Raw genomic sequence first — 25,604 nt, 5'->3', positions numbered from 1 at the left:
GGAAGTCGTGACTCTTGGAAGTTGTTCCAGAAGATACAGACATTCTGTTCCACTATGTCATGTCCCCTACATCGATATACTGCAGGTGTTATTAATACCTGAGACAGCTGTATTTTTGCTCTATCTTTCCTTTTCTCTGAATCTATTTTCAGCCGTTTCAGGTATGTTTGCATCATGTTAACAGGTTACAATGTTCTTGTATTTGAGCTCGCCCTTTCTGGGGGTAGTTGTGGGTGCAGAACACATAGTTGCATTGGCTTGCTGTAGTTTGGTACTGTGTCATAATATGATAATGTATTTTTAGATCCAACTTGTCCTTACTGGATGAAAATGATAATTGAAATAATCAGTGATTCTATTGACCATATTGGATCTAAGAATGCCTAAACTAATGTAATTTGGTAAGGACGTGGGAAGAAATAGTGCAGTCCTTCCACGGTGATAGACCACATACATTTGTACAGTGCAGCAGATTGAGGAAATAAGTGACCTGGAAAAATACAACCCTTTTTCATCTAGATCTCTTTTCCAAGCTGAGAACAATGAACTGTGCATGATGTAGAAGGAGAGGAGATTTTTATTTACTTATTTCAAGATTAACATCCTTAATCCATTGTTAAAATCTCTTTCTTATTAGCACGTAGACTGTGTGAGGTTCTAAAGTAATGTGGCAAGTTTATTTTGGGAAATATTACAGTAAGTCCATTAAAATATCTTTATGCATGTATGATATATATAGAAAATTAAAATAAATCTTAGAAAAACGCTACTTACTCTTTTCTGATGCTCGCTCACAGTATATGGATTAAATTTAATAAAAATAAACATGCCTTGAAGGCTGCATATGTTTTTTATCTATCAGGCAGACAATTTACTGAGTTGAGAGCAGTATGTAGCAATCGTCAGAATATAGATTTTAGCATATTTAGTAGAGACACTGCTTTTACTCTGAGGATGTAATCATGAAAGTTCAAGCTACAGAATTTAGTTTTTCATCTGTGAGATATAGTTATTGGTAATTCAGTAATGTCATTTTTAATTAAGAATAGCATCCCGTTCTCTTTTGTGCTGAATTTGCCCACATAGTTACCTTCTCATCCAAAGGAGAGTGGGCTACAATTTGGATGAGAAGGTAACTATGTGGGCAAATTCAGTACATCACTGGAATGGAACGTGGCCTGGTTGTTAGAAAATGCGACTAGAAAAATGACCATTTAATTTTTGTTTTCTCAACTAGGCTGCTGCAAGGCTTGGACAAGTTACTGGAAACACTGAGGTGGAGGTTATAACACTGCGGTAAGTACGCTATTTTGAAACACAGTAGGGAGCGGTTGGGAAAGGAGCTGGTACAGAATCATGAGTTCAGGAATGAATCACACAGTGATGAATTGTTTGCAGCTTTGTGTGGGAAGATTAACGTGATCAGAATTTGAGAAAAGGACTAGTTGGTAGTGTGAGTGCTCCTGTTCACAGTGAAGGAAAGAAAGAAGTTCTGTATATGAGGAAGTACTTGATGCTTCTTCATGTTTTCACATAGGTGTAAAACCATCTCTGTGCCTTCTAGTTGTCATGTTGCTTTCCTCATTGCATAAGTGCAAAAAGTGGGAGAAATTTTATTAATAATAATAGTGTTTTCCATTAATAATATAGAAAATGAGCAATGAAGGCAAAATTGGAAGTTGGAGATTGTTGATGCCATGCTCAATCTAATTAGCTTTTACTACTAAATGCATTTTGCTAATTTGTAAATATATTACAGTATTAATGTTTTGCATGCTTTTTAAAGGAAAAATTTAAACTTCATTCTACATTATGTCTTATCATAATAGAACTAGTTCACAGTATTTATAACAAAGTTATTTATTCAGTTTTTTGCTCTTATTGAAGTGGCTTTCTAGAAGATGACCATAGAGGATCTCCCAGAACCTTCCTTAGAAGGAGATTCCCTCACTGAAAGGGATCCATTTTTATTTCCAAGCTCAGAATCATCTGTTACTTTTTCTGTTGCTGCAGCACCAATGCCTTCAGACTGTGGTATGTACTTTAACAGAAAATGAATTTGTCAAGCTACCTTGACAGATGATAAACTTGGATAACACTTTTAAAGGAAAATTCTAAACTCTTAATTTATTCCAAATTTTATTGCTTGTTGAATGAATTCTCTAATGAGTCTTTAAATGAAATTCAAGATGAAGAACCCTTCTCCCTACACCTTTTATGGTTAATTTATTATTACAATAACTTATTACAGTTAATTTATTCTGTATAGTCAGATGATCATAGATTGTTTACATCTAAATGTAGAAATACATATTGTGTTAAGAGAAAATGGTATACAATTGCAACAGTTAAATTCAAATATAGTTAAGCATCTATATTACATTGCAATCTGCTATAAGAATAGCTATACTGTTTCTCTTGGTGCTTTCGGTATTTAAACAATCTGTAATGTCACTGTGCTAAGGATTTCAGTAACTGCTAAAATTATAACACCTTTGAATATTATAAATCATGTCAATGGTGTCTAGATACCTTTAAAAATCACTTTTTCTACCTCCATTTTCCCCATTTTGAGACATACGTACACCTAACATAATGTTCTGTCTTTGGTAGGCTTTGCGCTTCTGAGACCTGTTGGATGAGATAGCGTGTGTTTGGGAACTTAGTGTTCCAAGTGATATGTTTTTAGTACATGTGCATATTTATATAGTTTATCCTTGTAGCTCTTTTATCTGTCCTTCTATCCTATTCTGTCTTAAGTACTTCCATAATTTATTCTATTCTGCTTTCTTATCCGCTACAAAAAATTTCCTTTTATCCTTCTTTAAACAGTCTTGTGATATCTGCAAGTATCGCATTTTATCTGTTGAGGTTTAACCACCTTCTACCAAATTCTTTTTCAGATAAAGCTAAAATGTACTTATAATGGAACTTATTGTTTTAAGAGAGTTTTAAAAGATTTCTTTGGTTTGCTCTTAAAAACACTGTAATTGGTCAAATATTAAGCGTTTATGATGACTTAACATTTCTTAACACATTTCTTTTTTTTTTTTTTTTTTTTTTTATCCTTACATGCTGGTTTTAACAGTCTGGTAGAATCAATTTCTGACCTCTGTTTGAGGTTCACATGAGTAGCTGCAAAGCTTCCTGGCAGAATAATAATCATGCATGTCATATAAGATCATAAATCTTGTTGGCTGATAGTGGATTTCCTTCATAGCTTTTATCGTGCAGCCAACTGAGGTTCCAGCAGAGGTTAAACTTTAGTAAATAAACTAGTAGATCTATGCCAGTGCATGGGAATTAGGTTAAGAAGCCCACATTGTGTAGTGCTGGGAGGTGAATTTTTGTTGAATTTTGACTTTTTACAATTTAGATTCAAATCAAATTTCATGTTAATTATCAGCGAAGAAGTCCTCCTTTTTTGTTCTAAGCTTTAAATCGGCCTTGCAGTACTGTTGTATTGGTTGCTGATGCAAAACTTTTTCCAAGTGTAAGACAGACCTCAATGTAAGAGGTAAAAGAGACCAGATGTTAAAGAAAAAGTCTTCTGAATTACTCAGAGATCTTAAATTTCCAGTCTGATCATTAATGAAATGAATCTCTCCTATTCTTTGCCTCTGAGATGGAAATATAGATGTATTCATAGAGTATATTTGCTCTTAAAATTATTTTCTTTTTTTTATCAGAATTTTCCTTTTTCGATCCTAATGATGCAGCATGCCAAGAAATACTTTTCAACCCCAAAACATCAGTTTCTGAACTGTTTGCTGTCTTAAGGCAGTGGGTCCCACAGGTCCAGCAGAACATTGATATTATTGGAAATGAGGTGAGGAATAAATGAAGATCCTTGAAAGCTTTCAGTGTTAAAAAAATACTATAGTAGTGATAATGACAACAAACAATTTATTCAAAAACAAAATTGGTCATAAATGCAGATACTGTTTTTGTCTCTTAGCATGTAGCTACTAATCAGCATCTTGTATTCCAAATACTGTGTTTTCATTGGGAAATGTGAAGAAGACCAAGAAAAATTCAGAACATTTGAATAAGTGGTAAAGACAGGTTGTTTCTTCTGAGAGTAGTTATTTGTCTAATGCCCTCCATCTTGTTATTTCAGTTTTCACTTAACAGTAATTGTAAAATTCTAGTTCACAAAGTTACAGTGAAGCCTGATCGTAAGAACAGTAGTTCCAATTTATAGAATCTTTTTGTATCCATTCAAACAAAACAATGTGTATAGGTGCAAAACCTGCTGAATAATACTTGTGTCAGAGATATGCCAGAGCTAAAACGTGATTGTTCTTCACCACAGATCATTAAAAGAGGTTGCAATGTGAATGACAGAGATGGACTGACTGATATGACTCTCTTGCATTACACTTGCAAATCAGGGGCTCATGGTATTGGTAAGTAAATATGTTAATTTGTATGCTGTGGTCAGTTCACAGAGGTAACTCCCACTATTACAGATACTTTTCTTACAGTAGATTTTTTTTTAGTATGTTGTTCTGACTCTTTCAGTAACCATCAGGAAGATACAGAAGTATAGCAGTGTTAGGACTGTGGCAGTTAGGAGTAAATGGGGTTGCAATGGAAAGAATGGTGAGTTACTGGTATTAATGTTGCAAGCAATATTACTAGCCTAAAAATATATTTAATGTAGCAAAAGCTGTTTCAAACTGAGATAGTAATTGTGAACTGAGCCTAAGAAAATCTATGGTTTTCTTAGGTCCGTGAAATTAGAAGCTTTAGGAGACTGCATATCCTTTTTATTCACCCTGATCATATCAGAAGAAAACTGAGGAGAAAATAATCCACATTTGCATTATTATAGTCTAATGACTATAGTCATAGATTATAGTAATCTACTGGCAACAGCAGCACATTAAATGTTTTATTGAGGACCCCTGTTAGCTTTTCTCAGTTGTATTTTTTTATGCTGATCCTAAACAGAGATTGTGTGTTTGAACGAAATTTCTGAGTGAGGCCTGGCTGAAGTTAAATTAAACTTTAGTATTATGGATTTTTTTTCTTCTGTTTCAAGTACTAATATCCTTGTTTTCTGATGGGCGGCAGGTTATTTACATTAGAGATTCTTAGGTAGTGTTATGTAATATAGTAGAGATTTCAGCTCTTTATGATAAAAGGCAAAGATTTTTTTATCCTAATCCTGAAAGCAAATAGTAATTAGTTTGCTGTAGGCTTTAAGGTTTAAAGGGCATTGTATATAACGTATAGGCATGTGCATCTTTTTGGGGATCATTTAAATGAATCTCTAATGCATGTGTTACAAAATTTGCTTTGCAGGTGATGTTGAAACTGCTGTAAAATTTGCCACACAACTTATTGATTTGGGTGCTGATAGTAGTTTACGCAGCCGCTGGACAAATATGAATGCTTTGCATTATGCTGCTTACTTTGATGTTCCAGAACTTATTAGTGTAATTTTGAAAAATGCAAAGCCAAAAGGTAGGCATTGTTACCTTTGTTTCATGCAGTGGACTATATTATATTTTGATGTTCTGTTGACTCCAAGCTCTTGTGTAGTGGTCTTTAAGAGTACGGTTTATTTATCCATTGTACATAAATAATTTCTGATTTCTTACTGTTTTCATCATCGTTATTAGTACGCTTTCTCTTAGTCTGAATTTTTGTAGTGAATGCGTTTCAAATAGGTAGTTTGCAGAGCAGAGAGAATATATTGAGAAGACAAATACAGCTTGGGTGGATCCCTACTGAGCTGTAGAAAAATAGTTGTTAATGAATGTGTAACTTTCGAGCAAGTGATTTACTGACTCAGAGACACCCATCGTCAAACAGCTACCACAGTTCTTTCTTTTCGGTATATTGTTTAACTATTTCCTGTATGAAGTTCTGTGGTTACAGTCTCTTTATACAGATTTATTTCTCAGTTGCTAGAGAGAGAGAGAATTGTTAGAGAATGGAGAGTTTGATCTTACATTTGACTGTTTTTAAAAACAAAAAAAAATCACTGAATATTGTGAAATGCAAAATGTTGCCTGGTACTGTTAGACATTGACTGTAACCATATGAAAAGGAACTGAAACTGAAAATGAAAAACTAACGCAACATATTAAGTTCCCCATAGACAGAGATAGTTCTTCATTTAACACAGTTAAATGGGTCACCTCACTAAGATGCTAAATAAATTCAGCATTTCATCTATATATGTTTCTGTGACCTATATTATGCAACTTAGACTCAGAGAAATGCTTTAGGCAGTAGTGTTCAAAAACTCCAAGCATGAACCTTGCAAATCTGAGGAAGTCACAAACTAATGGTCTTTTGATGTTTTATATAGAAAGGGGTCTTCTACATTCATAGCTGAAGTAGTGATAGCATCGTGCAAATATGGCCTTTTGTCATGTATGAGCCAATCCATTCTAGAATTACTAAATCAGTGCTCATATTGGCACTATTGTAAAACTGTCAAAACTTGATCTGAACTTTATTATCTTTGATCTCTTTAAAACCAGTCTATATCAATGTATATGAAGTTGATCTATATAGAAATATATCTTCTATATCATAGCATAACTATGTTAGATTGTTGATAAAGCAGGAATATACCTTGTTTATCACTTTGTGAAAAGGCACAGTCTCTTTCCGAGACAGGGACTGTAACTGGTAAATGGTAGGAGACTGTACAGCCCCCAAGTGGAAAGTTTGAACTGGAATTTGGATTTGAATGTTATTGCTAATGTTTGTAGGCTTTTGGTGTGTGTATGAAATCAGTTGACATTTTTGGTAAATGGTCACATACATAATTGGCTTGAACTGGCATCTCTTTTGTATAGTTCAGGAAAGGAGCCCAAGACTAAATACACATTAAACCTGGGATATTCTTGGACAGTAACTTTATAGCAGGCTGAAGCATATTTTGGGGAAACATACCAACCAGTGGAAATGTATAATGTGTTGTTTCTGTCAGATGCAGTACTGCATTTTCCAAACTATCAGTCCAAGACCCTTTTCAGTGTAGTTCTTTGAAAACCTTAATTTAAAAAATTGATATCACTTCATTCTTGGCCCTTAGTAATGAAGGTAATATAAAGCAGAGGTACAATCACTTCTCATCTGCATTTAGTTCACAATTAATGGTGCCTCTGCATAAACATTAACATAAAATACAAATCTGAATGTCCCATGAAGGAACAGGATGAAACTTTCAAGTAACAGATTTACATCCCTCACATATCATGTTTAATTGCAGATGTGGATGCCACCTGCAGTGACTTTGATTTTGGAACAGCTTTGCATATTGCTGCTTTTAACCTATGTACAGGATCTGTCAAGTGTTTACTGGAACATGGAGCAAATCCTGCCTTTAGGGTAAGGTGTTAGATTGCAGATGCAGCAAAAAGCTAATAATTAATTGGCTTGATTATCTGGGAAGGAGCAGCTGGAAGAGTGGAACAGTCCAGGGTTTTGGTTAACTAAAGGTGTATTTCTCTGAAAAGTTATTATTTGTGATTTGTAGTGGATGATTTTGCCTGCTGTGTTATATTTTTCTGTTAATGTTTGTCCAGCTAATTCATTCAAATAGCTGGCAAGATGCTCCTTCATTTTTTGCCTGAACTTTGAATTGTTAATACTCTTTTGTGTCCTGTGGCACAGAGGTGGGCATTTCAGAAATGTAGGAGTGCAGTCTTTGACTTCCAGAAATGCAGTAGTAACCTCAGTGTTAGTGTAAATAATTGATAATGAAGAAACATGCTCTGCTCACTAACCAAGTGGTGACCCTGAGATGTAGTGTATAGTGCTGCTATATATGTCTAGTCACAAGTCTTGTTTGGTTTTTGTAGTGTAGGCAGTATCCCAGTTCTTTGTTTCAAATGCAGTCTTTTTAATGAAAAATCATAACTGCTTTCATGGTATTTAAAAGCTTTTATTTTATGTACCAGTGATGAAGTGAAATTTTCTGGAAAATGGTGTTTCTACTGTTTCTGTATGCTGTTCAGTGAAGACCTTTCTGAAAATGCTGTTATTTCAGGAAATACTGCCTTGTGGTTTCACAGGTGTTCAGATGTAGCATTAAGGTGCTCCCGCCAGGAAGTAAGCAATCCTGTGCCAGTGCCCACTCTTGCCCTTTTCTTTTTACCTTTGCTCTGCACCTGGCCTTGTTTTTACCTTTGCTCTGCACCTGGCCTAAGGTTTGCAGGGCACCTGGTGAGCTGGATTTCAGGACTGGTCTGACATAAACATAGCTGCTGTGATGATTGCAGACTCGATAATGAACACCCCACCCAATCTTAACCCAGCAATATCCTCTTTTTAAGCTACACTGACTTGAATGAGGCTGTCCTTTTGCTTATAGAATGGCTGTAGATTTGTTAAGAATGATAGATGTTTAAATCTTCAATACTGCAATAAAACTCCGACCAGAGGCAGTGTATGTAGCTTGCTTATTTGAAGGACGACAATCTTCAATACTGCAATAAAACTCCGACCAGAGGCAGTGTATGTAGCTTGCTTATTTGAAGGACGACAAAGTAAAAGTGCTGAATCAGGATTACAATTTTCCAGGACTAAGAAAGGGGATCTTATAGAGGGCCCAGAAAGGTCTGTTTTTAAGTAAATAAAGCATGTATTATAGTGTTGTTTGTCATTTGTTCATTTTTTGGCTATTTCCAAAAACAATGGGACAATTTGGACAAATCTGGAGGAGTCTGAGATAATTATGTTTCCACAAACCTTGTGAAAATTGGCAGACCTTGACTAAGGCTTTCACCAACGAAAGCGTAAGTGGGACTTGCCACTGTAGCAGCTGGACAACCAAACGAGAGTTAAACCTAACTCAAGTGCAATCGCCCACACAGCAAATCCACTGTTTGGTTGTCCAGCTGTTACCAGCCAGAACTCTGCTGCCTCCGGCCTTGGACGAGTGTCTGTGGGACCTGAGCAGCACTGCAGTTACTGCCCTGTGGAAAGGGCAAGGGTTTGGAAACTAAGGCCTCTTCACACTCCTGGAAGTGATTCTCATGGAGTAGTCTGTATCTGTATAAACATGAACAACTTTATTCAAGCATCTATTTGAGAAACCATCTTTATTTGTATATTCTATATATGCTATATGTATTAATAAAAGTATATCTTACATTTGGATTAAGTGTCACTAAAGTTTGAACTATGTGCTGGGGAAAGGTAGTTTCTATAGCTGTTATTCTATGAAAATGTTCAACGAAGATGATTTAAAACTTCTCTTTTTGTGTGCGTGTGTGATCACATTTATGTCATCACAGCATTAAATTCTATCCTGTGTTATATTTCTACAGAATGACAAGGGGCAGATTCCAGCCGATGTGGTTCCTGATCCTGTAGATATGCCACTGGAAATGGCTGATGCAGCAGCCAGTGCGAAAGAAATCAAGCAGATATTGCTGGATGCAGTGCCTCTCTCATGTGACATCTCAAAAGCCATGATTCCAAACTATAATCATATCACAGGCAAGGCCATGCTTCTGTCACTTGGCCTCAAACTGGGAGACCGTGTTGTTATTGCAGGGCAGAAGGTATGATGTGTATATGTTGATGCTGTCCTCATAATTTGTGGACAGTACATTTATTTACTGGGTACATATTTAAAATGGAAGGTCTAAAGCACCTTCTGGAAGGCGGTGAGGATCTGGTTGCAGAAAGCCTTAGAATAAGAACAATTATGTGTTAAAAGTCTTTCACTATTATGAAAAGCTGTTTTGGCAGGTAAAGTTTGCATTTTGTTCTGCAAATATTTTTTTAACAGCCTATTACAATACGCAAATATGGCTTAGTTTTTATTAACATTTTGGGTGTCATTCCAAAATGATTGTAAAATATACAGATGACTTTATGGGTTGCCCAGCTTTATGGGTGACAAGTATGAATTTGTGCATTGCCCTTGTGCGTTTCCAGAAGGCAGTAAAAGAAAATGCTTAGTCCTGCTTAGCCTGTAGTAACTCAATTTCACTGGTACAATGCAGCTGAAATCTTTGAAGCAGTGCTGTGCCAAAGGGATTGTTATATGGTTCTGCAGAAGTGTTAATACAGGTCTAGTTCAAATCTGAATAGCTTTTAAGAAGCTAACTTGTAAGGTATATTTGAAAAATGTTAAGTTGGTATTATTAGAGTGAGTATTCACACCTTTGCTTTGAAAGCATGACTTTGAAATGACTTAAAAGTGCTAGTGTATTTCTTCTTGAAGATTTCAGATACATTTCTGGCAAGTATGAAAGGCGTTTGCGAGCCAAATTTTATGTTTGAGTAGCACTGTGTACCCTTAAGCATTTTTTCCTATATAGCTTCAGGTTGGTACTTACCACAAGTAAAGTGAACTCCACTGAGAGTCCAAGGCAGCCTCCAAGTGTATTGTCCTTTGGTGTGTTCTTTAAACAGGGTCAGGAAAAGGGAAGGAATCACTAGCTATGTAGAAGGCACGTTAACTGGAATATGTGTAGATAACTGCTCTTCAAAGACAGTAACACGTCCATAGAAGTTTCTTTTACAGAAGTCATTGCATACTGAAAGCAAGGGGAGCTGATAATAATGTAGCTACAAGTTAATAAAGGCTTTAGAGCAAGAAACAGAAGAAATTAGTACTTGTGTGTAGTTTTTCCTCCAAGAAAGAGCCTTTATTATCTTTTTATTTTCATATGCTTGCTGTGTCAGTGAAGCAAAAACAAGAACAAGATGATCAAAGGTACCAAGGTGCTTTGGAGCATTTCTCACTTCTGGAGGATATAGAAACTCAAAGGAGGGCACCAGGACAGCAGCACTGAGCAGTGTTTTATGGATAGCTTTTCTCTTTCCTGCTTCTGCAAGCTCCTACCATACAGCTTTAAGGCAGCTGGAATGAGAGCCAAGGACAGTAGGTGCTAGGGGGAAAGTGGGGCTGGGTAGTACTTCTGATTTCTGCTTCAGCTGTCATTCTAGTTGTGTTTCTAGTGCAGAAAACTATACAAGCAGGGGTGTGTATGCACGTGATATGGGGTTGCTCAGCTTCCTTTGCTCCAGCTGTGCTAGATGGTATGTTATCTGACTGGAAACTCAGTGAAATGTGATTGGGGGGACAGCAACAGCTGGGAGAAAACCCTTTGCTGTGATTTCTACCATTCTTCCCATGCTGTAGATGTGACGTGATAGGGAATTGTAGCAACTTTTGAAAGAAAGGAGCAGAGGAATTTGGAGCTGCAGTTTCCAGTCTCCTCCTCTGGTTTCAGGTGCCTGCTGGTCCAGTCCCTTTGCTCCTGGGCAGGTGCTGGAGTGCAGAGGGATGTGGCAGGCCCTTGGCCTGGCTTCGCAGGCTGCTTTCCATCTGTGGCTTGGTAGCCAAGGAGCCTGGGTATAGATCAGTAGAATACACTGCCTGTAGCAAGTGAACCTAAAGAAAAGTAGGTGCTGGGTCATGCTTATTTCTTTACAGAGTATTAGGAAAGCGTAGCTGAAGGGTTTTGTACTAAACAAACAAAAAAATGTTTTCTGTCTGCTTATTCTTTTTCGAGAGGGCGGATTAGACAGTGAAATTGTAGTAAAAAATGAACCAATAGTATTAAGGTTGCATGAGATAGTGAAATTTGAGTAACTGAAAGACGAAAAGCTTTTGTTAGTAAAACTTATTTAAAAATTAGATAAAAATATTAAAGTCATTTTTAAATGCACATTTCTCCCATATTTGGTTGCAATGAAGCGATCTTGTAACATACATTTGTGGAGACTGAGGTCCACCAGCAAGACTGGTCTGTCCTGAGTTTCTTGGTTTACTTACCTATTCAGAGCCAACACGATGTATATGAAAGCAGCAACAAAATATATAAAACATTTGTTGAATTTAGTTTAATCTTAAGGAGAGAATGAAAGATTAAAGATTTTATTTGAAAAAGTTTCATAACATAAAAGTTTCATAAGCCTTCAGTGAAGACTTACTCTTTAACCTCTGTGCTATGGGTGTGTCTGTATGTGTGTGTGTGTGTATAAATATATTTATAGAGTTTTAAATCTAGTATTTCTGTGGAGTTTCCAATTTAGGATTTAGGATGTTAAGTCATGGTTCTCATGGAAAAGAGTGAAAATAAAGCTTAAGATTAACCATATATATGGTACTGTACTTTGCTGATTTGGCGTTGTATTGTACCGTGGTGCTTGCTGTCTAATTCTTGTCTGTTATGAGAGCTGTCAGTAATGACTGCTTTTGTTCAATATAAAATTACCCAGAAGTCTGTCTTGGAAAAAGCATTAGCTGGCATGGGAAGAAAGGAAGGTCAGTAATCAGGAGATTGTTTTATTTGCGTTTCTGTTCTCGGAGGTAACTTATCTTCATAATTTCTGCAACATTCATGTGATCAATACTTACTTAACAAAGTTGTTCTGCATTGATGTTTTTCACTTTAGATTGGTACTTTAAGATTTTGTGGCACAACTGAGTTTGCTAGTGGCCAGTGGGCTGGCATAGAACTGGATGAACCGGAAGGGAAGAACAATGGGAGTGTTGGAAAAGTCCAGTACTTCAAGTGTGCGCCAAAACACGGTATGACCTTTATATTTTTTAAAAGTCTTACATTTTTGTTATACCCTGAATTTTGAAAAATAGGTATGAAAAGATAAGATCGCATTGGAAGAATAAGTACTAATTCTGCTTTTCTTGATAGTGCTTAGTTTGTCTTATTGATTCTTTAAACTATTCTTAATTCTTTGGCTGTTCACAGAAACACCAACAAACCAGCCAAAATTTCAGGCAATTCCTTGAAACTGTTTTTCTGTCTGTATCACTGAAGCTATGGTTTTGTTGTAACAGTAATGGCAATGTTTCTTTACTTGCTTTGCCTTCTTTTTAAGGGAGATTCAGGTATATAGTTGCTTTTTAATTTTAAGCTTGCACCTCAAAAGAATTTTATCTGGTTATCTTTGATTATAAAACTGAGATTTATACATTATTTTCATTGATATTTTATTAATGTTCGTGATACAAAAGGTCTTGTGTTTTGCAACAATGGAGACTGAATGCTACTGTGGGTGTTAAAAGTAGAGTATCATAGATTTTACTTTGGTCCAGTTGCTTCATATATCTTTTGGTTTCTCTGTTCTGTTTGACCTAGAGCTTTCTAGTTCCCAAAGTTACATGTGTTTTGGGAGTTCAACAGCTATAGCCATGACTGGAAAAATACCTAGATTAATTGATCTAAGAGATAGTAGCCAAAGTTTTGTCGTGTTAATATTGTCCCTTGTTCTTTCTGGCCCTTGTAATTTCTCTACAGGTATCTTTGCACCTCTTTCTAAAATAAGCAAGGCTTCTGATCACAAAAAAAGCTCGATACGAACTTCTTCTATGCGGTCTTCACCTTTGGTTAAATCCAAGAAAATAGATGTGACGCACATAACTTCTAGAGTGAATTCTGGTGAGTATTTTCTTGTATGTTGAGAAAGGATAGAGAGATAGTCATGCTCAGGAATTAGCACCAGTCCTGTAAATCTTGTTATTAAAACACTTGCTTGTAATTAGTTCATCACTTGGTATGAGAACTTAGAAACTGAATATTCTCTTTAGTGGAAGTTAACTAACCTTTAAATTGTTCCTGCTAGGATGCTGTAGTTGTTTAGTGCTTCACAGGAGAAGCCTCCTTGCACCCTTGCAGTCTGGCTTTCCTGTTTTATGTTACTTGCTGTACAAGCCGGGTGGCTGTGCCAGTTCCTGCCTTCCTCGGGAGCTCTGCCTGAGCAGGTGCCTCTGTTCACGTCTGAACACGACCAGTTCTGCTGAAATTGTCATGAGAGTCTCAGACAAAGTGACACTGAGGCATGGAGACTGTTGACCTATTCAGAAATGCTAATTATGGTGATCTGATACACTGTGAGGGCTCTTTATATACTGTGTGGAAAAAAGTTCACTGCAGCATTTATTCTCAGCCCTTTAAAGTAATTTCTGACTGATTGTGATACAAGTCCTATATCTAAAACTGTGTGGTTTTGTTTACTAAGATCTTCCTGAGTGCCTTGAAACATCTCACTGATATCAGTGAAAATGTAGACATTTACTGATGTACAACTATGTATAGAAAATGATTAAGTTTATTTTATTTCCTGGCAAAATCATCAAGAGACTATTTGTTTCCTTTTGTTCTGTCTTTTAGTTAATTTATCTGAATGAAATCAGAGACAAATTAGAAGAAAATGGATGTCCTTGTAGTAAGGTCTCAGTCTAGTGACTGGAATTGTAGGCTTGATCCTTGGCTCTGTTTTAGTCGCTTAGTAATTTACTCAAATTACTAAATCCTTCTGTTTGTTAGTTCCCTGCTTGCATAGCAAGAATGATGCATCTTTGCTCATCTGTTGAGGCTGAAAGGTGTTTGGAGTATTGACTCTTTCCTGCTGTGTGCGTGTATAGAACACAGCATGCATCATTTGGCTCTTTGGTTGGCTAAAGAATAATGTCATTAAATAAATTACATTAGCATTTATTTTGTTTTTTTGAATCCTGCTCTGATGACTCATACCAAGGCAACACAGTTTAAGGGATTAAAGGATATATATGCATTCACAGCAAGTTTGCCTAAGAGCCCTGGAATGTTCCACTATTTACCATTAATGTGCAGCATATAGAAGTAACATGACAAGCTGGCAGGAGAGATGCATAATTTATTTTGGCAGAATCTTGGAGGATATATGTAACTATTCACTATATAGATTGAGAGAGAAGTAAGCCTTAACCGTGTATATTTACAAATAGCACAAGAGTTAAGCTATTTATAAACTAATGTCCTGCAAAAAAATGCTTCTCAGAATAATTATCTTGTTCACAGTATTGCTCAGGAGCAGATCTAAACTCGTCTTTCTGGTAAATATTTTTCAGCGTTTAATCCAGCTTGTCGTGAACTCTTTAGGAATTGTATTGGAAAGGAGCATTTCTGTTGTGACAGATGGCATGTGCAGGAAAGTTCAATGATAAACCACCTTTTCTGTCATAAAGGCTCGTGACTGTCTTTGTAAATTAAGAACATTTGATACTTCTTTTAGGTAAAAATCAGCATCAGTCTTTCCAACACAGCTTACGTCCAAACCCAGCTATCTTCAAGCTGCCATTTGTAAGATGTCCTTGTGCTGAAAGGTCCATTAGAGTTAATGTGCCAGACTGATTCACTGGCTGGAGTGGGAGGATAAAGCAAAATTTTGTTTTGCAGTGTCTATATGCGTCACCAGATTAAAGTTCTTTTCATTTACACTTCATTCCTGTAGTACACTGGTTTGTTATGATCCTAGAAAAATAATTAATACACTTTTTTTGTAGATATGATTATAAGCTGCAAAGTAAAATTTACTTATGATACTGTATAGAGATTTTAAAATTTGATTTGTTTCTACTGGATTTGAATAATCCATGAGATTCAATTGATCATGATAGTTCTTTTGGGTTTTTTTAGAGAAAGGATTACTGTGATCAAAGTGAGAAATGTCTTATCAGTCAAGAACACTACTTTTTTGATCTGATGCTTCAGTGGAGGAAATATAAAATCTTTTGAATACACAATGCGCTTGCAAACTACTTTTTTATTCAGTTTCTGTAGCTGAATTAAGCTGAGAGATATTGTAAATAAAAAGTGTTTTTTTCATAATTGGCAGAGGGAACTCAAAAGTTTGTTCTTTAATGAGTTAAGAGTAGAAAACGCTTAGAAATATAAAATGAATGTTCATCATTTATAACTTAGGTGGCAGTATTAGTTCATGTGCATAACACAACACTGTGTCTGTAACTGGCTTTTAACTTTATGTCATTAGTATTGGCATACTTCATTATTTTGTAGCCTGAATAAAGATTTTGTCCCAAAACTTTTTTTATATATGTAATGTTTAATGAAGAAATGGTGGAATTAATGCTAGTGAATAGTATACTGCATGTAATAATGCATGTGTATTGCGTACATAATAAATGTAAATGAACAATTTTGACTTGAACTGTCAATATAAGTATTAATATTTGGCAAATAACTTTTTTGATAGTTTGGTGAGATCTTCTGGGCTTTTTTAAGTTGTTGGTTTTAACCTCAGCTAGAACAAATCTGATGTATTGTTTTACCCACTTATGTAGAGTCTAGGAAATGTTATAGTTATCGAAAGTCCTAGGCTGGGTGAGCCTGAGAGCACACAGGTATAATCATAGGAAATGGACGAAGAGGACGAGAGAATCCAAATACAACAGCTGAGGTTTGGCACTGATGTCTAGATGAGATAACTAGTTTTACTCAAATGAGTAAAAACTACAAGTAGGAGTCCATGCTATCCTATAGTGTTATATAAGTGAATATATATACTACTGCCTTTTTTAAGGATTACAGTCATCTGTCACGTGGGAAGCACAGTGAAATTGAAAGGATGAGGTGGAAATGATGTCATTTGTCTAGTAATTTACAAATCTATCAAATTGTTTTCATATATGACTTCCTTTGTCAAGACATGTATTTTTAATTGTCTTTCTCTCTTTCTTTATTCTAGGCCTAGCTACACTAAAAAAAGACAGTGGTTCTGAAACCACCTTTATGACTGCAGACAAGGCAAAAACTGTACCTGCAAAAAAAGGTAACTGCATTCATGTTATTTTTTAATATCCTGTGCAAAAGTTTGGATAGGGCAGAGGGGAGTGCTCGTCTGTGTTCCCTCTTTGAAAGCTCTGCATCTGTGATATAAAAGCAGTTGCTTGCTGGTATTCAAGTTCCAGGAACAGTAGTTCATAACATATCTTAGTTTGCTAGGAGCAAGAGTAATTTGTGTGGACGTTTGGCATGCCATATTGCCCTGGTAATAACCTCTATACAAATACAGGGATAATAATAAAGGCAAGCCTCTAAAGCCTATAGCTTATCTGGTAGTATTTTTTACAAAGAGTCTCAGTTTCCTTTGTTTCTGAGAGAGGCCTTTTGCCCTATACCAGTCACTGCTGCACATATTTGGATGGAGAACTATGTATATGTTCTGCTGGAGTTTCTATTTTCTCTTGCTGCTTACATGTTTGGGCTTTGTGTAATAAAGTGTTATGATGTAATATCACTCAACAACCTTGGCATTGTATCATGGAAGACTCATAGTAACAAGCTGCAAGTATAAAAAGGAAATTCTAGCTTTTTTAAACTGCTTTTAGATATGAATCATTCTCTGTAATTATCTAGTTTCAGAATAGGATAGTGATTTCCACTGCATCAGTTTTTATGTACTGAAAACATAAAGGGACCTGCTTTCAAGGATGTCTTCAGCGTACTGTACAAAGTTTGAGGTTTTCTCTGTCAAATTATATTGCAAGTGTTTGTAAAAAGAAGCATTTCTCTGAAATAATGTCAAGTATGACTTTGAATAGTCTCTTTTTGAAGAAAGGAATCTTTTTATATCCTTGGTCAATGAGCAGTTGTGAGGAAGAGACTTGAGGAAGATATTCAAGCGCTGTCTTGTATGACATTACTTCAGAATGGGATTTGTCACTTCTAAAAGGATAGAAGACTGAGAGACAAAATAGGAAGCTTTCAAACACAAGAAAAAAAGTATAATCTGTTCTGCATGTGTAGAGAAATCCTGAGCTAAAACTGCAGTAATTTAGATTTTATTTTGGGAATTAAAAAAAAATACCCTTAATAGTATAGAAAAGTATATGATGAAATGTATTGTTGGGAAGGTCCTAAAATTTTTGTGGCAGGAGGTTTTTAAGCACAGGTGAAACGCTCATCTGTCAGGAATGATCCAAGGAATGTTGTTTCTCCCTGGTGGAAAACACTGGATTATGTGACCTGCTAAGATTCCTTCTGCCCTTCTTTCCCTTGCCCACGGTTTTCCATAAATGAGGTGTGTTCACGACAGGCTTCTGTATTGCTGTACACACATTTTTGTTGAGTTCACCTGAAGATGCAGGTGACCTGGCCTCTAACGACTCTATCACATCTGATTTCTGAGTATAGAGTTTTAGTGTGAGCGTGCACACACACATGCAGTTTTATACCTTGGACTTGGAGGTGAATTTGGCCTGTTCAGGCACCATTCATTTAATAGTGTGTGTTTTCTTTGTTGTAACACGACTGCAGCCACTATCTTAGTCTTCAGTTGCTTGTTCCCTGTCTACAGATAGCGAAGTTTTTGCTGTGACCTAGAACCTCTTTGCCATTCTTTACTTTTTTCTTTTTGCCAAATTGGAGGATTAAATTACATTAATATTGAATTCCTCTTTTCACTAAACCAATGGTGATCTCAAGGTGCTTTTCAAAAACTAATGAATTAAGCCTCTCAGCACTCTGGAAAGTCTGATAAATAGTATTATCTTAATTTTGCATATTGAGAAACTGAGGCATACTACATAACTTGTCTTTGTGAGCCTTGCCTTATTTGGAATGAAAAGGCAAAGAAGAGAGGGAACTGAGAAAAGACCTAAAAAAGGAGGAGGGAGGCTGGACATAAGTCTTACTGGACAGCTTAGGCGTCAGGGTTTGCAAATGGAGATAAAAGTGATCTATTTCCCATTCTTATTTTATAGTCCAGATTTTAATATTAATGCCATATGTAATGGAATATGGTAGGCTTTAACCCACGCAATAATTCACTCACATCACCTTCCTTCCATTTCTCATCGAATTTTTAATAAGATGGCTGCTGAAAGAGAGGTAGTAAGATGTCTTATCATTAAATCCCCTATATTTTAACAAATATGCTTGGGACTGTTTACAAGAGCTTCCATAGAATAACAGAAATAATTCTTGAAGAGGTCTTTAAAAGCTCCAAACTATCGCCTTATTTCTGAGGGTCAGGTCTACCTATGTCATTCCTGACAGATGTTTGTGTTAACCACTCCTTAAAAAAATCTCAATTTTTGTATGCTTTCCTCTGAAACTTTTACTTTTTATCCTGCCCACTAGAAAGAACAGATAAATTCCTTACAGAGGCTTTCCTCTCTGCTTAATTTTTTGGTTTCTGACTATAATCTCTGAAAGTGAATTTCCATTTATGTCTTTTAGCTTTTCTTGGATCCAGCAGCTCTTCCTCTTCTGCTACCTCCTTAGAAGGCAAACAGAACTATTCCAAAAAACGGACCTCAACCAGCAGCAATAAAAGAGCAGTTATTAGAGCAGTTTCTGCCTCATCTAAAATTAATGCTGGTATTGTTTGTTTTATTGAGACGTATATTCACAGGTGGAACTTTACTGTTGTATTGAATGTAGAACTGCTTGTGTTGTTTCAGAATTTGAGATAGTTCAAAAAAGGCACTTGCAGAGTAGTTAACCCACAAAGTTTTCTAGCTTTTAAATAATTTTAGGACATCTTCAAGCCTAAAAATGTTGTTGCAGTCTGTCACTATACTTTTCAACTGCAGAGAAAAGGCTGTAGACCATAATTACCATGCTGCAGCAAAGCAATTTTTTGTCGAGGCAGGTTGTGTGGCATGTTGCCAAGTGCTAAAGGTAGACTATGTCAAAGGCAGATACTCTATCTGAAGGGTCAGTTGATGCTCTAGCTATTAAGACCTTCTCGAATTTTAAAGATAATATTTCACTAATTTGATCTCTTGTTCTTCTCTAGCTATGAGGAAAAATCCTTCTGAGGAGAGAGAAATTCAGCTTGGAGACAGAGTGCTGGTGGTGGGACAGAGAACTGGCACGGTTAGATTCTATGGGACGACAGAGTTTGCACCAGGTAGTTGCAGACTCTTTGCAGGTGCTGTAGAATCAGTAGTGAACAGCTTGCATGTGAGGGCATGAACACTACAAGAACACCATCTTTTTCTTCAGTCTCCAAAAAGAAGATCTTCTGGTTTGTGCTGAAGTTCTTTCTCTCCCTTGTTTCATTCAGTATTTTTATTTTCTGCAATGCAAAATGGCAAAGAAAAAGTAAGAATTTAAAATGTGACTTTTAATTGTCCATTTATGTTGTTCAATTAGGAGAAATATTTTGATGTTAAAATTGTAGGTGTTGTTCCAAAGCTTTCTGAAAATCCTCAATTTATTCTCCAAAGAGCCACATAGTTTATTGAGACCACATAGCTTTACTTCTTAACTTGCCTCTGTAGCTTCTTTGACTCAGCTAATCTCTTTTAATTTTTGTGTTCTGCCGTATCATGTATCTGTCTCATTTTTATCTTGTTAGTTCCTTTAAGAGCATAATTGGAAACATTTCAGTCTTAACTGATTTCATGCTGACAAACGTCAGGTCACGGCACACAGGAAAAGCTACAAGTATCTCAAAAATATCCTGAAACTCCTTTCTCTAGTCATTCTTCTCCTTCCCCCACTGCATTGCAGTGAATCCAAATGTCTTCAGCAGAAACCAGTCAGTCCAACTTAAGGAAACTGTAATTTCCGAGTACTCACTCGTCCTAATCAAATTGCTTCAGGGCATTATCTGTTCTTACCTATGATTTTATAATTGCAAGATTAATGCAGAAGCAGTTGGTAAATGCTGGTGTTGGGTAGGATGATTAGCATTTTTGCACTGAATCTATTTTAAATAAAGTCTGCTTGATCAGTATGTAAGTCAATACCTTGTCTTGACACTTGGTGGCACTGGTATTTAAAAACAAATGTTCAGTTAGAATACAAGATGGCAGTACAAGCTACATATATGTATATATATATTTGTATTAGTTTATTTTTTCTTCATTCCCATTTCCGCAATTTCAATTTAGGTAGACCTTGCTCAAGATACGCCTATAATCTAGTTCGGTAGTTCTACACACTCAGGTGATCATCCTTTCCTTTGTGTTGTTGGTTACTAAGTGAACAATGAGAAAGGACTGTTTTTCTATTTTAGTAAGTGCAAAATCAGTGAGCTACTGATGGTGTAAGTCCCCTCCTTTTCCTCCTCAAGTTATGAGTTTTTTTTTTTAATAGGAAAAACATGGTATTTTAAGACATGAGAATGAAAAGACTGCAACTCCTCACCATTTGCAAAACCAGTAATTTATGGAAAATGTAGCATTTTTAAGTATTGCTATTTTAAAATGCATCAGAGCTCTGGGAAATTGCCAAAACTTTACTTCCTATTCATTTTGCTGCAATGCAGATCTTTCTTTAATTCAGAAAACAGGAAAGGGAGAACTTCTGACACACTGAACCCTTCTGATTTGTGAGTTGTCATTCCTGAGTTTGCTGAGCCCATAATTAGTGTTACTGTTATATCTGCTGCCGGAGTACCAAGTGACTTGAATTAAATTCTGAATCTTTCAGGGATGGATAGCATAAAGGACTACTAATGGAGTATGAAATTTAGCACCTTTATATAATTAGTTCAATTTATCACAGATTATGAATGATCAAACTTATTAACATCTCGATGCCTATTCAGTGTTCTGTATGAGATGAACTGCTGCCCACTTCCTATTCTTACACCCTTCTCTCAGTATCACATAATCACCCTTGCAAATTTTATTCATTATTATTTGCTGGATGGAGAAGAGGAATGAATTAATATCAAAACTTTAGTTTTAGTGTTGATGATCTCAGATGAGGCATAAACCACAGGGGCAGCAAACTGAAGAAGGGAAACTCGAACCATCATCACTGTTCATTCATAATTTCTTTTGTCAAGTAGCAACTGTTACATTCAGTAATATTTCCATTCAGCTTCAAGATGGACATCAGATGTTTTACTTTTCTGTATTAAAATGTCATTCATTTTCTTAAATATTCATAACATATAAAAATGATAACTATCTTTAGGTATGTTCTGATGTATAAATTCAGCACAGCTATTTTATAATACTATATATTTACTTTTATATACTTTATATATATAGTATATATATATATACTTTTTTATATATACTTTCATGCTATATATATGGTATTATAAAAGTATACATATATAAAAGTTTATAAAGTGTGTGTGTGTGTATATATATATATATATATATATAGTTATATAAAATACTATAAACATGATATGTTAGAAACTGTTTTCTTTGATGCAGGTGAATGCCAACTGCCTAGGTAAAAGAAAGCCTGTATTTTATTTACCTGTACCACTAATTTTACTATTTTAAATCTTGCAGGATTCTGGTGTGGCATTGAGTTGGACAAACCTCATGGCAAGAATGATGGGTCAGTGGGAGGTGTCCAGTACTTCCACTGTCTTCCCAGGCACGGCGTGTTTGCCCCCCCGTCCCGGGTACAGAGGTGAGCACTGAAGCAGTTTTGCTCTTTGTGGTGCCAAACGCTTTCGGAGTGTATTTCCCATGGGAAGGAAAGCTTGCAGCATATTTGGGTGTAACACTATTCTAACACTATTCTGCTGCTGATGGAGGTTTATAGATCGTGTTTCCAGATTTAAGAGAACCAGAGTGTAAATTGGAAAGAGAACTCCTGTTTTCCTCTGCAGCCACTTCAAGTGCTTTCATTCCAGGACCTATGTTTCTAATTGAGTCTGTGTTCATTAAGCTTTATACATTCATAACCTAATCTGAGGCTGTGAGAAAAATTCAGCTGTGCAAGAAAGTTGCTTTGGGCATGACTGGCAGTACTGTGCTCATTCCTGCTTACTGCACAGAGGATACAGCCAGTTTGCCCATAGTCCCTCCGCTAGTTTCTGGAGGAACATCAGAAGCAGTACTGTGCTCTTTCCTCCCTTATGTGTATCCAGTTACTCTGCCAGACATACTCTTCCTTATATTTTCCTAAAGTTTCTAGCTCAATAAACTGCTACAGAATTTTGGCTTAAAATTACACATTTCATTGCTTGCTATAGTAACTTAAATAAAATGGGTTGATACAGGTGTCTGTTACACCCCAGCCTGTTTGTTAAATGTTAGTGTCCTTGGGGATGGAAGGAGAAGAGAAAGAATCTCAGCTAAACTTTTAATATCACTACTGCTGGAATCCTTTGTATATTAAGTTGAAATGACTTCTTCTAAACTTCTGCTCTGTTATTGTTCTTCAGATTAACAGGTTCTCTGGATTCTCTCACAGAAACTTCACTGAATAGACTAAATCACAGTTTTCCAGGTAGGACTGTAAGAAAGACACTTGTAATTTGTCTTCTACAGCCTGCAGACCTCTCTGCAACCAGAAACCACAGCACAGAAAGAATTCTTTCAAAGTGCCGTGGCTTTGAGGAAACCCAAATGCCAGCAAATAGTCTGCCCCTTACCTTTCTAAAAATGGACCCTGCAGAAAGAACTGCAGTGAACGACGTTGTTAGTAATTGTCCTTGCAGAACTAATCACATCAGAGTTAATAGTGTTTTCATAAGCAAATGACATTCTCCCCTTACTACAAAATTGCACTGTAGTCATAGTCTGCTGTAAACTGAGTCTGTTTCTTAAATAAGTCCAGATTGATGAGTGGATCAGTGCAGAGAAGGAGGTCTATGTTGAACTACTGAAACTGTTCTGAGATACCTGAAATAGATACATTATTCTTTTCTTAAAGTTTTGTGGAAGAGATGCTTCAAATTAACCTAATTCTGTTTGTTTAATCTAATTTCTGTCATCTGTCATCTTAAAATGCCTAAACATGTTACTAAGTTATTGTCATGAGAATTTTTATCACCTGGTTTCCCAAGAGGAGTGGAGAGTATGTTGCAAGAAGTGAAAGCGGCATGAATGAAAATGTAATGAACATGAGTTCTAATAGGGTTTGTCTATTAGTGTTTTTTTGTTTTGTTTTGTTTTAAGCTCTAACGCTTAGTCACCTTTCCACTTAGGTTTTAGGCGCAGTTTAAGCACAACTTCTGCATCTTCGCAGAAAGAGATAAACAGGAGAAACTCCTTTGTTCGGTGAGTGTGTGGGCTTGCAAATAAAACGTGTGGCTTGGCTGCCTGTTGACATTACTGTTTCTGGTTCAGAAGAAAAGAAAATCGCTATGCCTGCTTAGTACGTAGAGCTTTAACATTCCTGTTCCAAAATGGAACAGAAATAGATTATGTTTCAGTGCTGGCTAGGAGTATAGTCCCTGGATTCAAGGAAGCATTAAGGTTATTTCCAAGGGGCTGTGTGCGCAGTCCCCGAATCCTTGTGTTTCACACAGCTGCGTGTATGAAGTTCCCTTTGTCCTGTTGTTCTTGACACATTACAAGTTGGTTTGGCAAAGCTTTTCATCAGCCTCTAAAATGTTTTGTACCACTTAATTAATCAGTACTATCGATCATTCTGAGTATTGTGGATCCTAGCATCAAGCGAAAGGAAATGGATTTTCCAAGTGTTTGAGAGTACTGTGTTTACTAGCATAAGCATATTAATGTTGTTATATGTTTTGCCATTGACAGGAGATGAGATTTTTAGGGGATTTGAGTTTTTCTTTTTTTTTAAAAAACACTTCATTGAGTTATATATTTACATTGCCGTGGATGTTTTATACAGATAAGGCTTTTCTTAGTTTTTGCTTTTTTTTTTTTAAACTAGATCCAAGAGCTCTGTGTTAAGGCGCAGCTGGAGCAACGCTGCCACAGCTAATGCCGAGGGACCAGTGAAGCTGCACGAAGGCTCTCAGGTGCTTCTGACCAGCTCCAATGAAATGGGGACGATCAGGTACATTGGTCCTACAGAATTTGCTCCAGGGATATGGCTTGGACTTGAGCTCAGAAGTGCCAAGGGAAAGAACGACGGGTCTGTGGGGGAGAAGCGCTACTTCACCTGCAAACTGAACCATGGGGTCTTGGTTCGACCCAGTAGAGTAACCTATCGTGGGATTAACGGGGCGAAACTTGTGGATGACATTTGCTGAGCCAAAATGTGCGAATGCAATGGGAAACAGGTTTTAAAAGCACACAGGACCCCTATCTCAGAATGCCAATTTATTTTTAAATTATTAAACCAGCATTTGTGTTTTATGTGTGTGCATGCACATGTGCATAGAAACACACACACACACACAAACATTAAAAAAAAAGTTCAGTCACTTTAAGTAGTAAAATCATGATTCCATTGCTCTTGCTGAGACAACCTTTGCCTGGGAGGATTATTGCAGAAGCATCTTGGATTTAAGATGCTGGATTATTTGAATAATGTTCCAGTAAGAGAATGCAAGTATATGTAATGCCCTCTAAAGTTGCTTGTGATTCATGCAGTATTTAAATGATTTTCTTTGCTGTGGTAATGAACTGCTTGGTGCATTGCCTGCTTTTGACAGAGGAGGTGGCTAATAAGTGACATTCATCTGTTTCCTAGACACTTTTGTCAATTTTGATACCAGCTGCTAGCAATAAGCAAGCAAAAAATATTCCTTTTTTTTTTGGGCAGTTGTGAAGTACTTCCACATTTTATCATTCATATCCCTCCTCTTTTCCCCCTCCCATTCTCCCTCTACAAAACAAAAGGGCTGATAAATAAAAGTATTTGCGGCTATCCTAGTGAACAGCAGCAATTAAATAAAAAGCCTTTAAAAAGCACAATTATACTTCATGTCAGTCTGTATAGTAAAAAGCACTTTTTTTTGTTGTAGCCATTTGTAGAAAGAGCTAAGTACAAGAAGCATTCTTCAAAATAATGCACTTTGCACTCTCCTGGAGAGTTTTCCCTCATTTTAAGAGATTTGCTTGTTTGGTGTGCTGCAGGATATGAATATCCCAGTTTTTAATGCAAATAAACCCAGAGTGGAGCTAAATATAAGAGCTACATCATAAATATTGAGTCTGTATAAATACAGCATGGCTCTTC

The 25,604-nt window shown here is 36.4% G+C and overlaps 1 protein-coding gene across 2 annotated transcripts; it reads left to right on the top strand.

The window, feature by feature from the left end:
• Positions 1–1,887: 1,887 nt before the first annotated feature.
• Positions 1,888–24,764, top strand: CLIP4 (CAP-Gly domain containing linker protein family member 4). Of its 2 annotated transcripts, XM_010211674.2 has the most exons (15): positions 1,888–2,034; positions 3,690–3,829; positions 4,316–4,409; positions 5,311–5,472; positions 7,238–7,356; positions 9,300–9,536; positions 12,388–12,523; positions 13,251–13,391; positions 16,480–16,563; positions 18,975–19,115; positions 19,537–19,650; positions 22,004–22,127; positions 22,888–22,952; positions 23,653–23,725; positions 24,351–24,763. In XM_010211674.2, the coding sequence occupies exons 1-15, from the start codon at positions 1,902–1,904 to the stop codon at positions 24,670–24,672; spliced, it is 2,085 nt and encodes a 694-aa protein (XP_010209976.2). In that variant the 5' UTR covers positions 1,888–1,901; the 3' UTR covers positions 24,673–24,763. The 2 variants fall into 2 exon arrangements, with proteins under 2 accessions (XP_010209976.2, XP_088388243.1); XM_088532117.1 differs by lacking the exon at positions 18,975–19,115 and having other exon boundaries at positions 24,351–24,764.
• The last annotated feature ends 840 nt before the right edge of the window (positions 24,765–25,604 follow it).

Source organism: Tinamus guttatus, unplaced genomic scaffold (genome assembly GCF_059628265.1).
Source record: "Tinamus guttatus ecotype Peru unplaced genomic scaffold, ASM5962826v1 Tinamus_guttatus_pri_ptg000456l, whole genome shotgun sequence".
Taxonomy (NCBI): Eukaryota; Metazoa; Chordata; class Aves; order Tinamiformes; family Tinamidae; genus Tinamus; species Tinamus guttatus.
The sequence above is the reverse complement of the archived record's forward strand: the minus strand, read 5'-3'. Positions and strand labels throughout refer to the sequence as shown.